The sequence below is a fragment of the Salvelinus namaycush genome, chromosome 20 (assembly GCF_016432855.1).
Source record: "Salvelinus namaycush isolate Seneca chromosome 20, SaNama_1.0, whole genome shotgun sequence".
Lineage (NCBI taxonomy): Eukaryota > Metazoa > Chordata > Actinopteri > Salmoniformes > Salmonidae > Salvelinus > Salvelinus namaycush.
In genome coordinates, this window is record NC_052326.1 from 54,101,738 (window position 1) to 54,120,321 (window position 18,584).

At 50.2% G+C, this 18,584-nt stretch overlaps 1 protein-coding gene across 1 annotated transcript in view; it reads left to right on the top strand.

Annotated features, from left to right (window-relative positions):
* The first annotated feature begins 373 nt into the window (after positions 1–373).
* The window catches only part of LOC120064875 (arf-GAP with coiled-coil, ANK repeat and PH domain-containing protein 3-like), a 31,703-nt gene continuing 13,492 nt past the window's right edge, over positions 374–18,584 (top strand). The window contains exons 1-10 of the mRNA XM_039015467.1: positions 374–388; positions 419–519; positions 846–957; positions 3,982–4,199; positions 5,040–5,109; positions 5,275–5,369; positions 7,136–7,353; positions 7,753–7,842; positions 9,923–10,024; positions 14,210–14,433. Of these exons, the coding sequence (XP_038871395.1) occupies positions 374–388; positions 419–519; positions 846–957; positions 3,982–4,199; positions 5,040–5,109; positions 5,275–5,369; positions 7,136–7,353; positions 7,753–7,842; positions 9,923–10,024; positions 14,210–14,433 (1,245 nt within the window). The remainder of the gene's footprint in view (positions 389–418; positions 520–845; positions 958–3,981; positions 4,200–5,039; positions 5,110–5,274; positions 5,370–7,135; positions 7,354–7,752; positions 7,843–9,922; positions 10,025–14,209; positions 14,434–18,584) is intronic.

An 18,584-nucleotide genomic window follows, 5' to 3' on the forward strand; every position in this document is an offset into this window, starting at 1 on the left:
CTGGGCTATCGTTATCTGTGTAACCTGGTCAGGCCCCAACCACTACTGTTAGCTGTGTAACCTGGTCAGGCCCCAGAACTACAAACACTACTGTTAGCTGTGTAACCTGGTCAGGCCCCAGAACTACAAACACTACTGTTAGCTGTGTAACCTGGTCAGCCCCCAGAACTACAACCACTACTGTTATAATGCCAACCATATTGGTCTTTGGACACCATATTGGACTTTGGACACCATATTGGATTTGAGGCTATATCCAGGGTGGCCCCAAAGACAATATGTGGTGGCCCCCTGACTAAATTACAAGAGTAGGGGCTGAAGATACTCAGCCAATCAAAGGATGTTGGGTTTTTATTGACACCGCTCTCAGCCAATGAAAGGATGGTGTGTTTTGATTGATACTGCTCTCTGCCAATAGGATGCCCTGACGGTGGTGGTGGAGGACCTGAGGCTGTGTTCAGTCAAACCTTGCGAGGACGGAGAGAGGAGGTTCTGCTTCGAGGTGGTGTCCCCCACTAAGTACGTATGTGTGTGTATATGTGCGAATATGATCGTTCGGAGTGTCTGTGTGTATATGTGTGTGTGTGTATATGATCGGTGTGTATATGTGCGAATATGATCGTTCGGTGTGTCTGTGTGTATATGTGTGTGTGTGTATATGATCGGTGTGTGTGTGGGCGAATATGATCTATCGGTGTGTGTGTGTGTGTGTGTGTGTGTGTGTGTGTGTGTGTGTGTGTGTGTGTGTGTGTGTGTGTGTGTGTGTGTGTGTGTGTGTGTGTGTGTATATATGTGTGCGTGTGTGTGTATGTATGTCCTCTCCTCACCCTCCTCTCTCCCACTAGGAGCTGTATGCTCCAGGCAGAGTCAGAGAAGTTACGGCAGGCCTGGATCCAGGCTGTACAGGCCTCCATCGCCTCTGCATACAGAGAGATATCAGACAACTACTACATCGAGGTACTGACCCTAAGCTTAACCCTGGCCCTGACCTCAACCCTAACCCTATAATTAACCCTGGCCCTGACCTCAACCCTAACCCTATAATTAACCCTGGCCCTGACCTCAACCCTAACCCTATAATTAACCCTGGCCCTGACCTCAACCCTAACCTATAAATAACCCTGGCCCTGACCTCAACCCTAACCCTATAATTAACCCTGGCCCTGACCTCAACCCTAACCCTATAATTAACCCTGGCCCTGACCTCAACCCTAACCCTATAATTAACCCTGGCCCTGACCTCAACCCTAGCCCTATAATTAACCCTGGCCCTAACCCTAAAATGAACCCTGACTCTAACCGTGACCCTAACCTCAACTCTAATCCTAACCCTGACATTAACCCTGACCCTAACCTCAACTCTAATCATAACATGAACCCTACAGAGAAAACTATATTGAGGTATAACTCTAACATGAACCCAATAGAGAGAACTACATTGAGGTATAACTCTAACATGAGGTTTATCCATAGTCTCTCTATGCGCCAAAATACTACATGGAATAATTACATCAGTGATTCCAAAACATTGATTGTTCCTACTGACAGGCTGTAGCTGGGACCCACCAGCTGTATAACTAGCTGGCCTAAAGCCTTTAGCTGGGACCCACCAGCTGTATAACTAGCTGGCCTAAAGCCTTTAGCTGGGATCCACCAGCTGTATAACTAGCTGGCCTAAAGCCTTTAGCTGGGACCCACCCATCAGCTGTATAACTAGCTGGCCTAAAGCCTTTAGCTGGGACCCACCAGCTGTATAACTAGCTGGCCTACAGCCTTTAGCTGGGACCCACCCACCACCAGTATAACTAGCTGGCCTAAAGAATTTAGCTGGGACCCACCAGCAGTATAACTAGCTGGCCTAAAGCCTTTAGCTGGGACCCACCACCAGTATAACTAGCTGGCCTAAAGCCTTTAGCTGGGACCCACCACCAGTATAACTAGCTGGCCTAAAGCCTTTAGCTGGGACCCACCAGCAGTATAACTAGCTGGCCTAAAGCCTTTAGCTGGGACCCACCACCAGTATAACTAGCTGGCCTAAGGCCTTTAGCTGGGATCCACCAGCTGTATAACTAGCTGGCATAAAGCCTTTAGCTGGGACCCACCAGCAGTATAACTAGCTGGCCTAAAGCCTTTAGCTGGGACCCACCAGCTGTATAACTAGCTGGCCTAAAGCCTTTAACTGGGACCCACCAGCTGTATAACTAGCTGGCCTAAAGCCTTTAGCTGGGACCCACCAGCTGTATAACTAGCTGGCATAAAGCCTTTAGCTGGGACCCACCACCAGTATAACTAGCTGGCCTAAAGCCTTTAGCTGGGACCCACCAGCTGTATAACTAGCTGGCCTAAAGCCTTTAGCTGGGACCCACCAGCAGTATAACTAGCTGGCCTAAAGCATTTAGCTGGGACCCACCAGCTGTATAACTAGCTGGCCTAAAGCCTTTAGCTGGGACCCACCACCAGTATAACTAGCTGGCATAAAGCCTTTAGCTGGGACCCACCACCAGTATAACTAGCTGGCCTAATGCATTTAGCTGGGACCCACCAGCTGTATAACTAGCTGGCCTAAAGAATTTAGCTGGGACCCACCACCAGTATAACTAGCTGGCCTAAAGCATTTAGCTGGGACCCACCAGCTGTATAACTAGCTGGCATAAAGCCTTTAGCTGGGACCCACCAGCTGTATAACTAGCTGGCCTAAAGAATTTAGCTGGGACCCACCACCAGTATAACTAGCTGGCCTAAAACCTTTAGCTGGGACCCACCAGCTGTATAACTAGCTGGCCTAAAGCCTTTAGCTGTGACCCACCAGCTGTATAACTAGCTGGCCTAAAGCCTTTAGCTGGGACCCACCAGCAGTATAACCAGCTGGCCTAAAGCCTTTAGCTGGGACCCACCAGCCCTATAACTAGCTGGCCTAAAGACTTTAGCTGGGACCCACCAGCTGTATAACTAGCTGGCCTAAAGCCTTTAGCTGGGACCCACCACCAGTATAACTAGCTGGCCTAAAGCCTTAAGTTGGGACCCACCCACCACCAGTATAACTAGCTGGCCTAAAGAATTTAGCTGGGACCCACCAGCAGTATAACTAGCTGGCCTCAAGCCTTAAGCTGGGACCCACCAGCTGTATAACTAGCTGGCCTAAAGCCTTAAGCTGGGACCCACCCACCACCAGTATAACTAGCTGGCCTAAAGAATTTAGCTGGGACCCACCAGCAGTATAACTAGCTGGCCTAAAGCCTTTAGCTGGGACCCACCAGCAGTATAACTAGCTGGCCTAAAGCCTTTAGCTGGGACCCACCAGCAGTATAACTAGCTGGCCTAAAGCCTTTAGCTGGGACCCACCAGCTGTATAACTAGCTGGCCTAAAGCCTTTAGCTGGGACCCACCACCAGTATAACTAGCTGGCCTAAAGCCTTTAGCTGGGACCCACCAGCAGTATAACTAGCTGGCCTAAAGAATTTAGCTGGGACCCACCAGCAGTATAACTAGCTGGCCTAAAGAATTTAGCTGGGACCCACCCAAGTCAGTTGGTTGGGTTTGGACCTCCTGTTTTGTAAACACTGAACTAGAACCAACCATAACCTACTTTCTGTCTGTCTTCCCATAACTAAGCAACTAACTAACCAACCATAACCACCCTCTCTTCTCTGTCTCTCTCTAGCGTCTGGACCGGACAGCCTCCCCTTCTACCAGCAGTATAACTAACCATAACCACCCTCTCTTCTCTGTCTCTCTCTCTAGCGTCTGGAACGGACAGCCTCCCCCTCTACCAGCAGTATAACTAACCATAACCACCCTCTCTTCTCTGTCTCTCTCTAGCGTCTGGACCGGACAGCCTCCCCCTCTACCAGCAGTATAACTAACCATAACCACCCTCTCTTCTCTGTCTCTCTCTCTCTAGCATCTGGACCGGACAGCCTCCCCCTCTACCAGCAGTATAACTAACCATAACCACCCTTTGTTCTCTGTCTCTCTCTCTAGCGTCTGGACCGGACAGCATCCCCCTCTACCAGCAGTATAGACTCAGCTAGCGAGCCCCGAGGGGGGAGAGGGGGTGAGGGCAGGGGGGAGAGCATCCTCCACCGGGTGCAGACCCTGCCTGGTAATGAGCTGTGTTGTGACTGCTCCCAGGCTGCACCATGCTGGGCCTCCATCAACCTGGGAGTCCTGCTCTGCATCGAGTGCTCTGGCATACACAGGTAAACTACACTACCCACAATGCTACAGGTAGGGAATTAGTAGACCAGGGGTACTCGACTCTTACCCTACGAGATCTGGAGCCTGCTGATTCTCTGTTCTAACTGATCATTAATTGCACCCATCTGGTGTACCAGGTCTAAATCAGTCCCTGATTAGAGGGGAACAATGTAAAAACGCAGTGGAACTGGCTTTGAGGTCCAGAGTTGAGTTTGAGGGTGCTAGACTACAATGCTACAGTGAACTAGACTAAATTACAACACCCTAAGTACACTTCTATGCATTAAGTGCTCCGGCATACACAGGTAAACTACACTACCCACAATGCCACAGGTAGGGAAACTAAAAACAACACTGGAAACAATTCTCTGCATTAAGGACTTCGCAGAACCTATATCACGGGTGAGCAATTTACAAAGACTGCAACTTGTTTTCTGACTTCAGGCAGCCGTCGACTTTTATGGATTGACAGGTGTTTACCACACCTCCGTCAGTTCAGTCCTCACCTGTGACACCCCACCTGACAGAGAACAGCCAAACAGCAGCGAGAGACAGGAAGTAGAACAAGTGAAAGAAAAGCTAAACAGCAGCGAGACAGGAAGTAGAACAGGTGAAAGTGACAGACAGGAAGCAGACTGTAGACATTGTCACGAGACCCTAATCCCAATTTCTGTCACTTCAGACAGTCTGGGGATTACAACTTAATCTGTTTAAAACTTGTCCCTCCATATCTTCACAGATTACAGGCTACGCAACACACATACTCTACTCAGAATTTGTGAAACGCTGCTGTATCTGACCTGTTGTCTCTCTCTCTCTCTCTGTTGTGTTGTCTTCTACAGGAGTCTGGGAGTTCACTGCTCCAAGGTGCGTTCACTAACACTGGACTCCTGGGAACCAGAGCTACTCAAGGTGGGTTTCTCACTTCCTGCTCAGCGTCACCTTAGTGATTCAAGATATGACGTATTTCTTTCTAAGAAGCTTCTTGGGACTCTGGGAATATCTCTCTTCGTGTTTCGGGGTTATGAATCCCTCACCTAATCCTTTCTCCTCTGCTATCTTTCTCTCTGTCTCCAGTTGATGTGTGAGCTGGGTAACAATGTGATTAACCGCATCTATGAGGGAGCCTGTGAGGAACTGGGAGTGAAGAAACCTGGACCTTCCAGTCCTAGGTGAGAACTGGTTAGCAAGTTTACCTATAGGCTAGGAGACTCCTAAACATGACATATATATCGTCTTCCCTCATCTCCTATTGGCTAGGAGACTCCTAAACATGGCATATATATCGTCTTCCCTCATCTCCTATTGGCTAGGAGACTCCTAAACATGGCATATATGGTCTTCGCTCATCTCCTATAGGCTAGAAGACTCCTAAACATGACATATATGGTCTTCCCTCATCTCCTATAGGCTAGGAGACTCCTAAACATGACATATATGGTCTTCCCTCATCTCCTATAGGCTAGGAGACTCCTAAACATGACATATATGGTCTTCCCATCTCCTATAGGCTAGGAGACTCCTAAACATGACATATATGGTCTTCCCTAATCTCCTATAGGCTAGGAGACTCCTAAACATGACATATATGGTCTTCCCTCATCTCCTATAGGCTAGGAGACTCCTAAACATGACATATATGGTCTTCCCTCATCTCCTATTGGCTAGGAGACTCCTAAACATGACATATAGGGTCTTCCCTCATCTCCTATTGGCTAGGAGACTCCTAAACATGACATATATGGTCTTCCCTCGTCTCCTATTGGCTAGGAGACTCCTAAACATGACATATATGGTCTTCCCTCATCTCCTATAGGCTAGGAGACTCCTAAACATGACATATATGGTCTTCCCTCATCTCCTATAGGCTAGGAGACTCCTAAACATGACATATATGGTCTTCCCTCGTCTCCTATTGGCTAGGAGACTCCTAAACATGACATATATGGTCTTCCCTCGTCTCCTATTGGCTAGGAGACTCCTAAACATGACATATATGGTTTTCCCTCATCTCCTATAGGCTAGGAGACTCCTAAACATGACATATATGGTCTTCCCTAATCTCCTATAGGCTAGGAGACTCCTAAACATGACATATATGGTCTTCCCTCATCTCCTATTGGCTAGGAGACTCCTAAACATGACATATAGGGTCTTCCCTCATCTCCTATAGGCTAGGAGACTCCTAAACATGACATATATGGTCTTCCCTCATCTCCTATTGGCTAGGAGACTCCTAAACCTGACATATATGGTCTTCCCTCATCTCCTATAGGCTAGGAGACTCCTAAACATGACATATATATGGCCTTCCCTCATCTCCTATTGGCTAGGAGACTCCTAAACATGACATATATGGTCTTCCCTCATCTCCTATAGGCTAGGAGACTCCTAAACATGACATATAGGGTCTTCCCTCATCTCCTATAGGCTAGGAGACTCCTAAACATGACATATAGGGTCTTCCCTCATCTCCTATTGGCTAGGAGACTCCTAAACCTGACATATATGGTCTTCCCTCATCTCCTATAGGCTAGGAGACTCATAAACATGACATATATATGGCCTTCCCTCATCTCCTATTGGCTAGGAGACTCCTAAACATGACATATATGGTCTTCCCTCATCTCCTATAGGCTAGGAGACTCCTAAACATGACATATATGGTCTTCCCTCATCTCCTATTGGCTAGGAGACTCCTAAACATGACATATATGGTTTTCCCTCATCTCCTATAGGCTAGGAGACTCCTAAACATGACATATATATGGCCTTCCCTCATCTCCTATTGGCTAGGAGACTCCTAAACATGACATATAGGGTCTTCCCTCATCTCCTATTGGCTAGGAGACTCCTAAACATGACATATATGGTCTTCCCTCATCTCCTATTGGCTAGGAGACTCCTAAACCTGACACTCTCTCTCTCTCTCTCTCAGACAAGAGAAGGAGGCGTGGATTAAGGCTAAATATGTGGAGAGGCGTTTCCTGAAGAAGATGAGCGTCAGTGACTCATTAGTGGAAGGCGAGAGGAAGTCCCGCCCCTGGAGCGTGAAGAAGTGCCATCGCCACAACAGCTCCAGGCGAGGAGCGCCCAAAACCCGCCGGAAATACCGACACGACCCCGGTTTGATTTCACCGGGAAACCTCTCCGCAGGTGACTAAACTCTCTCTCTCTCCTCTCCTTCTGCAGTTGACTGAATGTTTAAGCCGTGGAAAGCTGTCCTGCATACATCTTGAAGGACAATACAACTAGAGAAATATCCATTTAGCTGTTGTGGAAGAGTCCCTGAGGAAAGCATGTGATGCTGAACTGTTTGCTCTGTCCAGCTCCATCAGACAGGCAGCAGACTGCAGACGTCGTCACGAGACCTAATCCCAATTTCTGACACTTCATACAGTCTGGGGATTTAAAACCAGTCCCTCCATATCTTCAAACCATTGTACTTTTATCACTTTTACTTTTGTCAAATAAATAATGAGATCCTGTCTGGAAACCTTTTTGTAGTATGAGGACAGGTGATATTAAGACTCTCCCTCTCCTGTATGTCCTCAGCGGCAGCAAAGCTCCGTCGTGACTCTCTGTTTTGTCCTGATGAGATGGACAACCTCTTCTCCTACTTCGACACCGGCAACGGCACCCGCAGTAAGTCTGACCCGGAGTTTCCCGCAGTAAGTCTAACCCAGAGTTTCCCGCAGTAAGTCTGACCCGGAGTTTCCCGCAGTAAGTCTAACCCAGAGTTTCCCGCAGTAAGTCTGACCCGGAGTTTTCCGCAGTAAGTCTAACCCAGAGTTTCCCGCAGTAAGTCTGACCCGGAGTTTCCCGCAGTAAGTCTGACCCCGGAGTTTCCCGCAGTAAGTCTGACCCGGAGTTTCCCGCAGTAAGTCTAACCCAGAGTTTCCCGCAGTAAGTCTGACCCGGAGTTTCCCGCAGTAAGTCTAACCCAGAGTTTCCCGCAGTAAGTCTAACCTGGAGTTTCCCGCAGTAAGTCTAACCCAGAGTTTCCCGCAGTAAGTCTGACTCAGAGTAATCTATGTGTGGCTGTGGTCTGACACACACTCACCTGCCAACCAGAGAGAACAAACGGGATAATAGATGTTTTGGGACTGGAGATGAGGCTTTAGAAGAAGCTGTTACTGGGTGGAGATGAGGCTTGGTGCTATATGAGGAGATTGGGGTCAGTAGGGTGGTTTGAGGTCAGTAGGGTAGATTGGGGTCAGTAGGGTAGATTGGGGTCAGTAGGGTAGATTGGGGTCAGCAGGGTAGATTGAGGTCAGTAGGGTAGATTGGGGTCAGTAGGGTAGATTGGGGTCAGTAGGGTAGATTGAGGTCAGTAGGGTAGATTTTACATTTACATTTTAGTCATTTAGCAGACGCTCTTATCCAGAGCGACTTACAGTAGAGTGCATACATTTTATTACATTTTTTTACATTTTTACATATTACATATTACATTTTACATACTGAGACAAGGATATCCCTACCGGCCAAACCCTCCCTAACCCGGACGACGCTATGCCAATTGTGCGTCGCCCCACGGACCTCCCGGTTGCAGCCGGCTGCGACAGAGCCTGGGCGCGAACCCAGCCCAGCCTGGGCGCGAACCCAGAGACTCTGGTGGCGCAGCTAGCACTGCGATGCAGTGCCCTAGACCACTGCGCCACCCGGGAGGTTACAGATTGAGGTCAGTAGGGTAGATTGAGGTCAGTAGGGTGGATTGGGGTCAGTAGGGTGGATTGGGGTCAGTAGGGTGGATTGAGGTCAGTAGGGTAGATTGGAGTCAGTAGGGTAGATTGGAGTCAGCAGGGTAGATTGGGTTCAGTAGGGTGGATTGAGGTCAGTAGGGTAGATTGGAGTCAGTAGGGTAGATTGGAGTCAGCAGGGTGGATTGGGGTCAGTAGGGTGGATTGAGGTCAGTAGGGTAGATTGGGGTCAGCAGGGTAGATTGGGGTCAGTAGGGTAGATTGGGGTCAGCAGGGTAGATTGGGGTCAGTAGGGTGGATTGAGGTCAGTAGGGTAGATTGAGGTCAGTAGGGTAGGTTGGGGTCAGTAGGGTAGATTGGGGTCAGCAGGGTAGATTGGGGTCAGTAGGGTGGATTGAGGTCAGTAGGGTAGGTTGGGGTCAGTAGGGTAGGTTGGGGTCAGTAGGGTAGATTGGGGTCAGCAGGGTAGATTGGGGTCAGCAGGGTAGATTGAGGTCAGTAGGGTGGATTGGGGTCAGTAAGGTAGATTGGGGTCAGCAGGGTAGATTGGGGTCAGTAGGGTAGATTGGAGTGAGTAGGGTAGATTGGGGTCAGTAGGGTGGATTGGGGTCAGTAGGGTAGATTGGAGTCAGTAGGGTGGATTGGGGTCAGTAGGGTGGATTGAGGTCAGTAGGGTAGATTGAGGTCAGTAGGGTAGGTTGGGGTCAGTAGGGTAGATTGGGGTCAGCAGGGTAGATTGAGGTCAGTAGGGTGGATTGAGGTCAGTAGGGTAGGTTGGGGTCAGTAGGGTAGATTGGGGTCAGCAGGGTAGATTGGGGTCAGTAGGGTAGATTGGAGTGAGTAGGGTAGATTGGGGTCAGCAGGGTGACAGGGGGATGTTTTAGGGATTGAGAGGATGCTAGAGAATGATTAGGGTTAGGAGGGGTGTTTAGGGGGGGGGGGGGGGCTGTAAGGAGGCCTTGTTGCGGAGCTTCAGGGGAGGCGGTGTGGTGACTAACGTGTCCGTGGCTTGGCGTTGGTTGGCCCTGCAGGTCTGAGCAGCGACAGTGGGCTGGGAGGCAGTACAGACGGGAGCACAGACATCCTGGTGTTTGGCTCAGTGGTGGACAGTGTCACCGAGGAGGGTAAGTCACAGGAGTCTGTGTGTGTTTCCTACTAGTGCTGACTGCTGATAAATACTTTGAGGAAAAATGTACCTACTATGACTGTGATATGTGGTTGTCCCACCTAGCTATCTGAAGATGAATGTACTGACTATGACTGTGATATGTGGTTGTCTCACCTAGCTATCTGAAGATGAATGTACTTACTATGACTGTGATATGTGGTTGTCCCACCCAGCTATCTGGAGATGGATGTACTGACTATGACTGTGATATGTGGTTGTCCCACCCAGCTATCTGGAGATGAATGTACTGACTATGACTGTGATATGTGGTTGTCCCACCTAGCTATCTGAAGATGAATGTACTGACTATGACTGTGATATGTGGTTGTCCCACCTAGCTATCTGAAGATGAATGTACTGACTATGACTGTGATATGTGGTTGTCTCACCTAGCTATCTGTAGATGAATGTACTGACTATGACTGTGATATGTGGTTGTCTCACCTAGCTATCTGAAGATGAATGTACTGACTATGACTGTGATATGTGGTTGTCCCACCTAGCTATCTGAAGATGAATGTACTGACTATGACTGTGATATGTGGTTGTCCCACCTAGCTATCTGAAGATGAATGTACTGACTATGACTGTGATATGTGGTTGTCTCACCTAGCTATCTGAAGATGAATGTACTGACTATGACTGTGATATGTGGTTGTCCCACCTAGCTATCTGAAGAAAAATTGTGTGTGTGCACGTCAGAATTTACAGACTGTGTACTTTCAAAGGTTCAGAGTTAGTCGTATTTCAGGACTTTGTCAAACTGTAGTAGCCAGACTAACCCCCCTCTCCCTCATTCTCCACCTCCCCTCCACACTCATTCTTCACCCCCCCACAAACTCATTCTCCACCCCCCACACACTCATTATCCACCCCCCCCACAAACTCATTCTCCACCCCCCCCACAAACTCATTCTCCACCCCCCCACACACTCATTCTCCACCCCCCCACACTCATTCTCCATCTCCCCCCACACTCATTCTCCACCACCACCCCACACTTATTTACCACCCCCCCACACTCATTCTCCACCTCCCCCCACACTCATTCACCACCTCCCCCACACTCATTCACCACCTCCCCCACACTCATTCACCACCTCCCCACACTCATTCACCACCTCCCCCACACTCATTCTCCACCTCCCCCACAAACTCATTCTCCACCCTCACAAACTCATTCTCCACCCCCCACAAACTCATTCTCCACCTCCCCTCACACTCATTCTCCACCCCCCCACACTCATTCTCCACCCCCCACAAACTCATTCTCCACCTCCCCTCCAAACTCATTCTCCACCCCCCCCACACTCATTCTCCACCTCCCAACCTCACTCATTCTCCACCTCCCCTCCACACTCATTCTCCACCTCCCCTCCACACTCATTCTCCACCTCCCCCCCACACTCATTCTCCACCTCCCCCACACTCATTCTCCACCTCCCCCCACACTCATTCTCCACCTCCCCTCCACACTCATTCTCCACCTCCCCCACACTCATTCTCCACCTCCCCCCACACTCATTCTCCACCTCCCCTCCACACTCATTCTCCACCTCCCCTCCACACTCATTCTCCACCTCCCCTCCACACTCATTCTCCACCTCCCCCCACACTCATTCTCCACCTCCCCCCACACTCATTCTCCCCTCCACACTCATTCTCCACCTCCCCCCCACACTCATTCTCCACCTCCCCCCACACTCATTCTCCACCTCCCCCCACACTCATTATCCACCTCCCCTCCACACTCATTCTCCACCTCCCCCCACACTCATTCTCCACCCCCCACACTCATTCTCCACCTCCCCCCACACTCATTCTCCACCTCCCCTCCACACTCATTCTCCACCTCCCCTCCACACTCATTCTCCACCTCCCCCTCACACTCATTCTCCACCTCCCCCCACACTCATTCTCCACCTCCCCCCACACTCATTCTCCACCTCCCCTCCACACTCATTCTCCACCTCCCCTCCACACTCATTCTCCACCTCCCCTCCACACTCATTCTCCACCTCCCCCCCACACTCATTCTCCACCTCCCCCCACACTCATTTTCCACCTCCCCTCCACACTCATTCTCCACCTCCCCTCCACACTCATTCTCCACCTCCCCTCCACACTCATTCTCCACCTTCTCCACCTCCCCTCCACACTCATTCTCCACCTCCCCTCCACACTCATTCTCCCCCTCCCCCCCACACTCATTCTCCACCTCCCCCCACACTCATTCTCCACCTCCCCCCACACTCATTCTCCACCTCCCCTCCACACTCATTCTCCACCTCCCCTCCACACTCATTCTCCACCTCCCCTCCACACTCATTCTCCACCTCCCCTCCACACTCATTCTCACCTCCCCCCACACTCATTCTCCACCTCCCCCCACACTCATTCTCCACCTCCCCCCACACTCATTCTCCACCTCCCCTCCACACTCATTCTCCACCTCCTCTCCACACTCATTCTCCACCTCCCCTCCAAACTCATTCACCACCTCCCCCCACACTCATTCACCACCTCCCCCCACACTCATTCTCCACCTCCCCCCACACTCATTCTCCACCTCCCCCCCACACTTATTCTCCACCTCCCCCCCACACTCATTCTCCACCTCCCCCCACACTCATTCTCCACCTCCCTCCACACTCATTCTCCACCTCCCCTCCACACTCATTCTCCACCTCCCCTCCACACTCATTCTCCACCTCCCCTCCAAACTCATTCACCACCTCCCCCCCAAACTCATTCACCACCTCCCCCCCACACTCATTCTCCACCTCCCCCCCACACTTATTCTCCACCTCCCCCCCACACTCATTCTCTACCCCCCCACACTCATTCTCCACCCCCCACAAACTCATTCTCCACCTCCCCTCACACTCATTCTCCACCCCCCCACACTCATTCACCACCTCCCCCCCAAACTCATTCACCACCCCCCCACACTCATTCACCACCCCCCCCACACTCATTCACCACCTCCCCCCCACACTCATTCACCACCTCCCCCCCACACTCATTCACCACCTCCCCCCCACACTCATTCTCCACCTCCCCCCCACACTCATTCTCCACCTCCCCTCCACACTCATTCTCCACCTCCCCTCCACACTCATTCTCCACCTCCCCTCCACACTCATTCACCACCTCCCCCCCACACTCATTCACCACCTCCCCCCCACACTCATTCACCACCTCCCCCCCACACTCATTCTCCACCTCCCCCCACACTCATTCTCCACCTCCCCTCCACACTCATTCTCCACCTCCTCTCCACACTCATTCTCCACCTCCCCTCCAAACTCATTCACCACCTCCCCCCACACTCATTCACCACCTCCCCCCACACTCATTCTCCACCTCCCCCCACACTCATTCTCCACCTCCCCCCCACACTTATTCTCCACCTCCCCCCCACACTCATTCTCCACCTCCCCCCACACTCATTCTCCACCTCCCTCCACACTCATTCTCCACCTCCCCTCCACACTCATTCTCCACCTCCCCTCCACACTCATTCTCCACCTCCCCTCCAAACTCATTCACCACCTCCCCCCCAAACTCATTCACCACCTCCCCCCCACACTCATTCTCCACCTCCCCCCCACACTTATTCTCCACCTCCCCCCCACACTCATTCTCTACCCCCCCACACTCATTCTCCACCCCCCACAAACTCATTCTCCACCTCCCCTCACACTCATTCTCCACCCCCCCACACTCATTCACCACCTCCCCCCCAAACTCATTCACCACCCCCCCACACTCATTCACCACCCCCCCCACACTCATTCACCACCTCCCCCCCACACTCATTCACCACCTCCCCCCCACACTCATTCACCACCTCCCCCCCACACTCATTCTCCACCTCCCCCCCACACTCATTCTCCACCTCCCCTCCACACTCATTCTCCACCTCCCCTCCACACTCATTCTCCACCTCCCCTCCACACTCATTCACCACCTCCCCCCCAAACTCATTCACCACCTCCCCCCCACACTCATTCACCACCCCCCCCCCACACTCATTCTCCACTTCCCCCCACACTCATTCTCCACCTCCCCTCCACACTCATTCTCCACCTCCCCCCCACACTATCTCCTTCTCCCTCTCTCCCCCTCGCCCCAATAGAGTGTGAGGGTGAGTCAGAAGAGGAGGAGTCTAGTGGCGAGGTGGAGATAGAGCAGGAGGCGGGATCAGACCCTGAGGAGCCCCTCTCCCCGGGGGCGTTGCTCTACCGGTCGTCACGGCTACACAACCTGCCACTCATGGCCGAGGCGCTGGCGCACGGGGCAGACGTCCACTCTGCCAGCGATGAGGAGGGAAAGACCCCGCTCATACAGGCCGTGACAGGGGTGAGATACACGCTATAGATACACACACTATACAGGCAGGGGTGAGATACACACTATAGATACACACACTATACAGGCAGGGGTGAGATACACACTATAGATACACACACTATACAGGCCGTGGCAGGGGTGAGATACACACTATAGATACACACACTATACAGGCCGTGGCAGGGGTGAGATACACACTATAGATACACACACTATACAGGCCGTGACAGGGGTGAGATACACACTATAGATACACACACTATACAGGCCGTGGCAGGGGTGAGATACACACTATAGATACACACACTATACAGGCAGGGGTGAGATACACACTATAGATACACACACTATACAGACAGGGGTGAGATACACACTATAGATACACACACTATAGATACACACACTATACAGGCAGGGGTGAGATACACACTATAGATACACACACTATACAGGCAGGGGTGAGATACACACTATAGATACACACACTATACAGGCAGGGGTGAGATACACACTATAGATACACACACTATACAGGCCGTGACAGGGGTGAGATACACGCTATAGATACACACACTATACAGGCAGGGGTGAGATACACATTATAGATACACACACTATACAGGCAGGGGTGAGATACACACTATAGATACACACACTATACAGGCAGGGGTGAGATACACACTATAGATACACACACTATACAGGCAGGGGTGAGATACACACTATAGATACACACACTATACAGGCCGTGGCAGGGGTGAGATACACGCTATAGATACACACACTATACAGGCCGTGACAGGGGTGAGATACACACTATACATGCAGGGGTGAGATACACACTATAGATACACACACTATACAGGCAGGGGTGAGATACACACTATAGATACACACACTATACAGGCAGGGGTGAGATACACACTATAGATACACACACTATACAGGCAGGGGTGAGATACACACTATAGATACACACACTATACAGGCAGGGGTGAGATACACACTATAGATACACACACTATACAGGCAGGGGTGAGATACACACTATAGATACACACACTATACAGGCAGGGGTGAGATACACACTATAGATACACACACTATACAGGCAGGGGTGAGATACACACTATAGATACACACACTATACAGGCAGGAGTGAGATACACACTATAGATACACACACTATACAGGCCGTGACAGGGGTGAGATACACACTATAGATACACACACTATACAGGCAGGGGTGAGATACACACTATAGATACACACACTATACAGGCAGGGGTGAGATACACACTATAGATACACACACTATACAGGCAGGGGTGAGATACACACTATAGATACACACACTATACAGGCAGGGGTGAGATACACACTATAGATACACACACTATACAGGCAGGGGTGAGATACACACTATAGATACACACACTATACAGGCAGGGGTGAGATACACACTATAGATACACACACTATACAGGCCGTGACAGGGGTGAGATACACACTATAGATACACACACTATACAGGCCGTGGCAGGGGTGAGATACACACTATAGATACACACACTATACAGGCAGGGGTGAGATACACACTATAGATACACACACTATACAGGCCGTGACAGGGGTGAGATACACACTATAGATACACACACTATACAGGCCGTGGCAGGGGTGAGATACACACTATAGATACACACACTATACAGGCAGGGGTGAGATACACGCTATAGATACACACACTATACAGACAGGGGTGAGATACACACTATAGATACACACACTATACAGGCAGGGGTGAGAAACACGCTATAGACACACACACTATACAGACAGGGGTGAGATACACACTATAGATACACACACTATACAGGCCGTGGCAGGGGTGAGATACACACTATAGACACACACACTATACAGGCAGGGGTGAGATACACACTATAGATACACACACTATACAGGCAGGGGTGAGATACACACTATAGATACACACACTATACAGGCCGTGACAGGGGTGAGATACACACTATAGATACACACACTATACAGGCAGGGGTGAGATACACACTATAGATACACACACTATACAGGCAGGGGTGAGATACACACTATAGATACACACACTATACAGGCCGTGACAGGGGTGAGATACACACTATAGATACACACACTATACAGGCAGGGGTGAGATACACACTATAGATACACACACTATACAGGCAGGGGTGAGATACACACTATAGATACACACACTATACAGGCAGGGGTGAGATACACACTATAGATACACACACTATACAGGCAGGGGTGAGAAACACGCTATAGATACACACACTATACAGGCAGGGGCAGGGGTGAGATACACACTATAGATACACACACTATACAGGCAGGGGCAGGGGTGAGATACACACTATAGATACACACACTATACAGGCAGGGGCAGGGGTGAGATACACACTATAGATACACACACTATACAGGCAGGGGTGAGATACACACTATAGATACACACACTATACAGGCAGGGGTGAGATACACACTATAGATACACACACTATACAGGCAGGGGTGAGATACACACTATAGATACACACACTATACAGGCAGGGGCAGGGGTGAGATACACACTATAGATACACACACTATACAGGCAGGGGCAGGGGTGAGATACACACTATAGATACACACACTATACAGGCAGGGGTGAGATACACACTATAGATACACACACTATACAGGCAGGGGCAGGGGTGAGATACACACTATAGATACACACACTATACAGGCAGGGGCAGGGGTGAGATACACACTATAGATACACACACTATACAGGCAGGGGTGAGATACACACTATAGATACACACACTATACAGGCAGGGGTGAGAAACACGCTATAGAGGCAGGGGTGAGATACACACTATAGATACACACACTATACAGGCAGGGGTGAGATACACACTATAGATACACACACTATACAGGCAGGGGCAGGGGTGAGATACACACTATAGATACACACACTATACAGGCAAGGGTGAGATACACACTATAGATACACACACTATACAGGCAGGGGTGAGATACACACTATAGATACACACACTATACAGGCAGGGGTGAGATACACACTATAGATACACACACTATACAGGCAGGGGTGAGATACACACTATAGATACACACACTATACAGGCCGTGACAGGGGTGAGATACACACTATAGATACACACACTATACAGGCCGTGGCAGGGGTGAGATACACACTATAGATACACACACTATACAGGCAGGGGCAGGGGTGAGATACACACTATAGATACACACACTATACAGGCCGTGACAGGGGTGAGATACACACTATAGATACACACACTATACAGGCAGGGGTGAGATACACGCTATAGATACACACACTATACAGGCAGGGGTGAGATACACGCTATAGATACACTGTGGTCTGATACGACACTGTGGTCTGATACGACACTGTGGTCTGATACGACACTGTGGTCCGATACGACACTGTGGTCTGATACGACACTGTGGTCCGATACGACACTGTGGTCCGATACGACACTGTGGTCCGATACGACACTGTGGTCCGATACGACACTGTGGTCCGATACGACACTGTGGTTCGATACCACACTGTGGTCTGATATGACACTATGAAGATACTACACTAGGCAGATACTACACTAGGCAGATACTACACTATGCAGATACTACACTATGCAGATACTACACTATGAAGATACTACACTATGAAGATACTACACTATGAAGATACTACACTATGAAGATACTACACTATGAAGATACTACACTAGGCAGATACTACACTATGAAGATACTACACTAGGCAGATACTAACACTCTCAACACTCTCCTCCCCCCACCGCTCTCTCTCTCTCTCTTCCCTCCCCCAACACTCTCCTCCCCCCACCACTCTCTCTCTCCTTCTTCCCCTTCCCAACACTCTCCTCCCCCCACCACTCTCTCTCTCCTTCTTCCCCTTCCCAACACTCTCCTCCCCCCATCACTCTCTCTCTCCTTCTTCCCTCCCCCACCACTCTCCTCACACAACCACTCTCTCTCTCCCTCTTCCCCCAACACTCTCCTCCCCCCACCACTCTCTCTCTCCTTCTTCC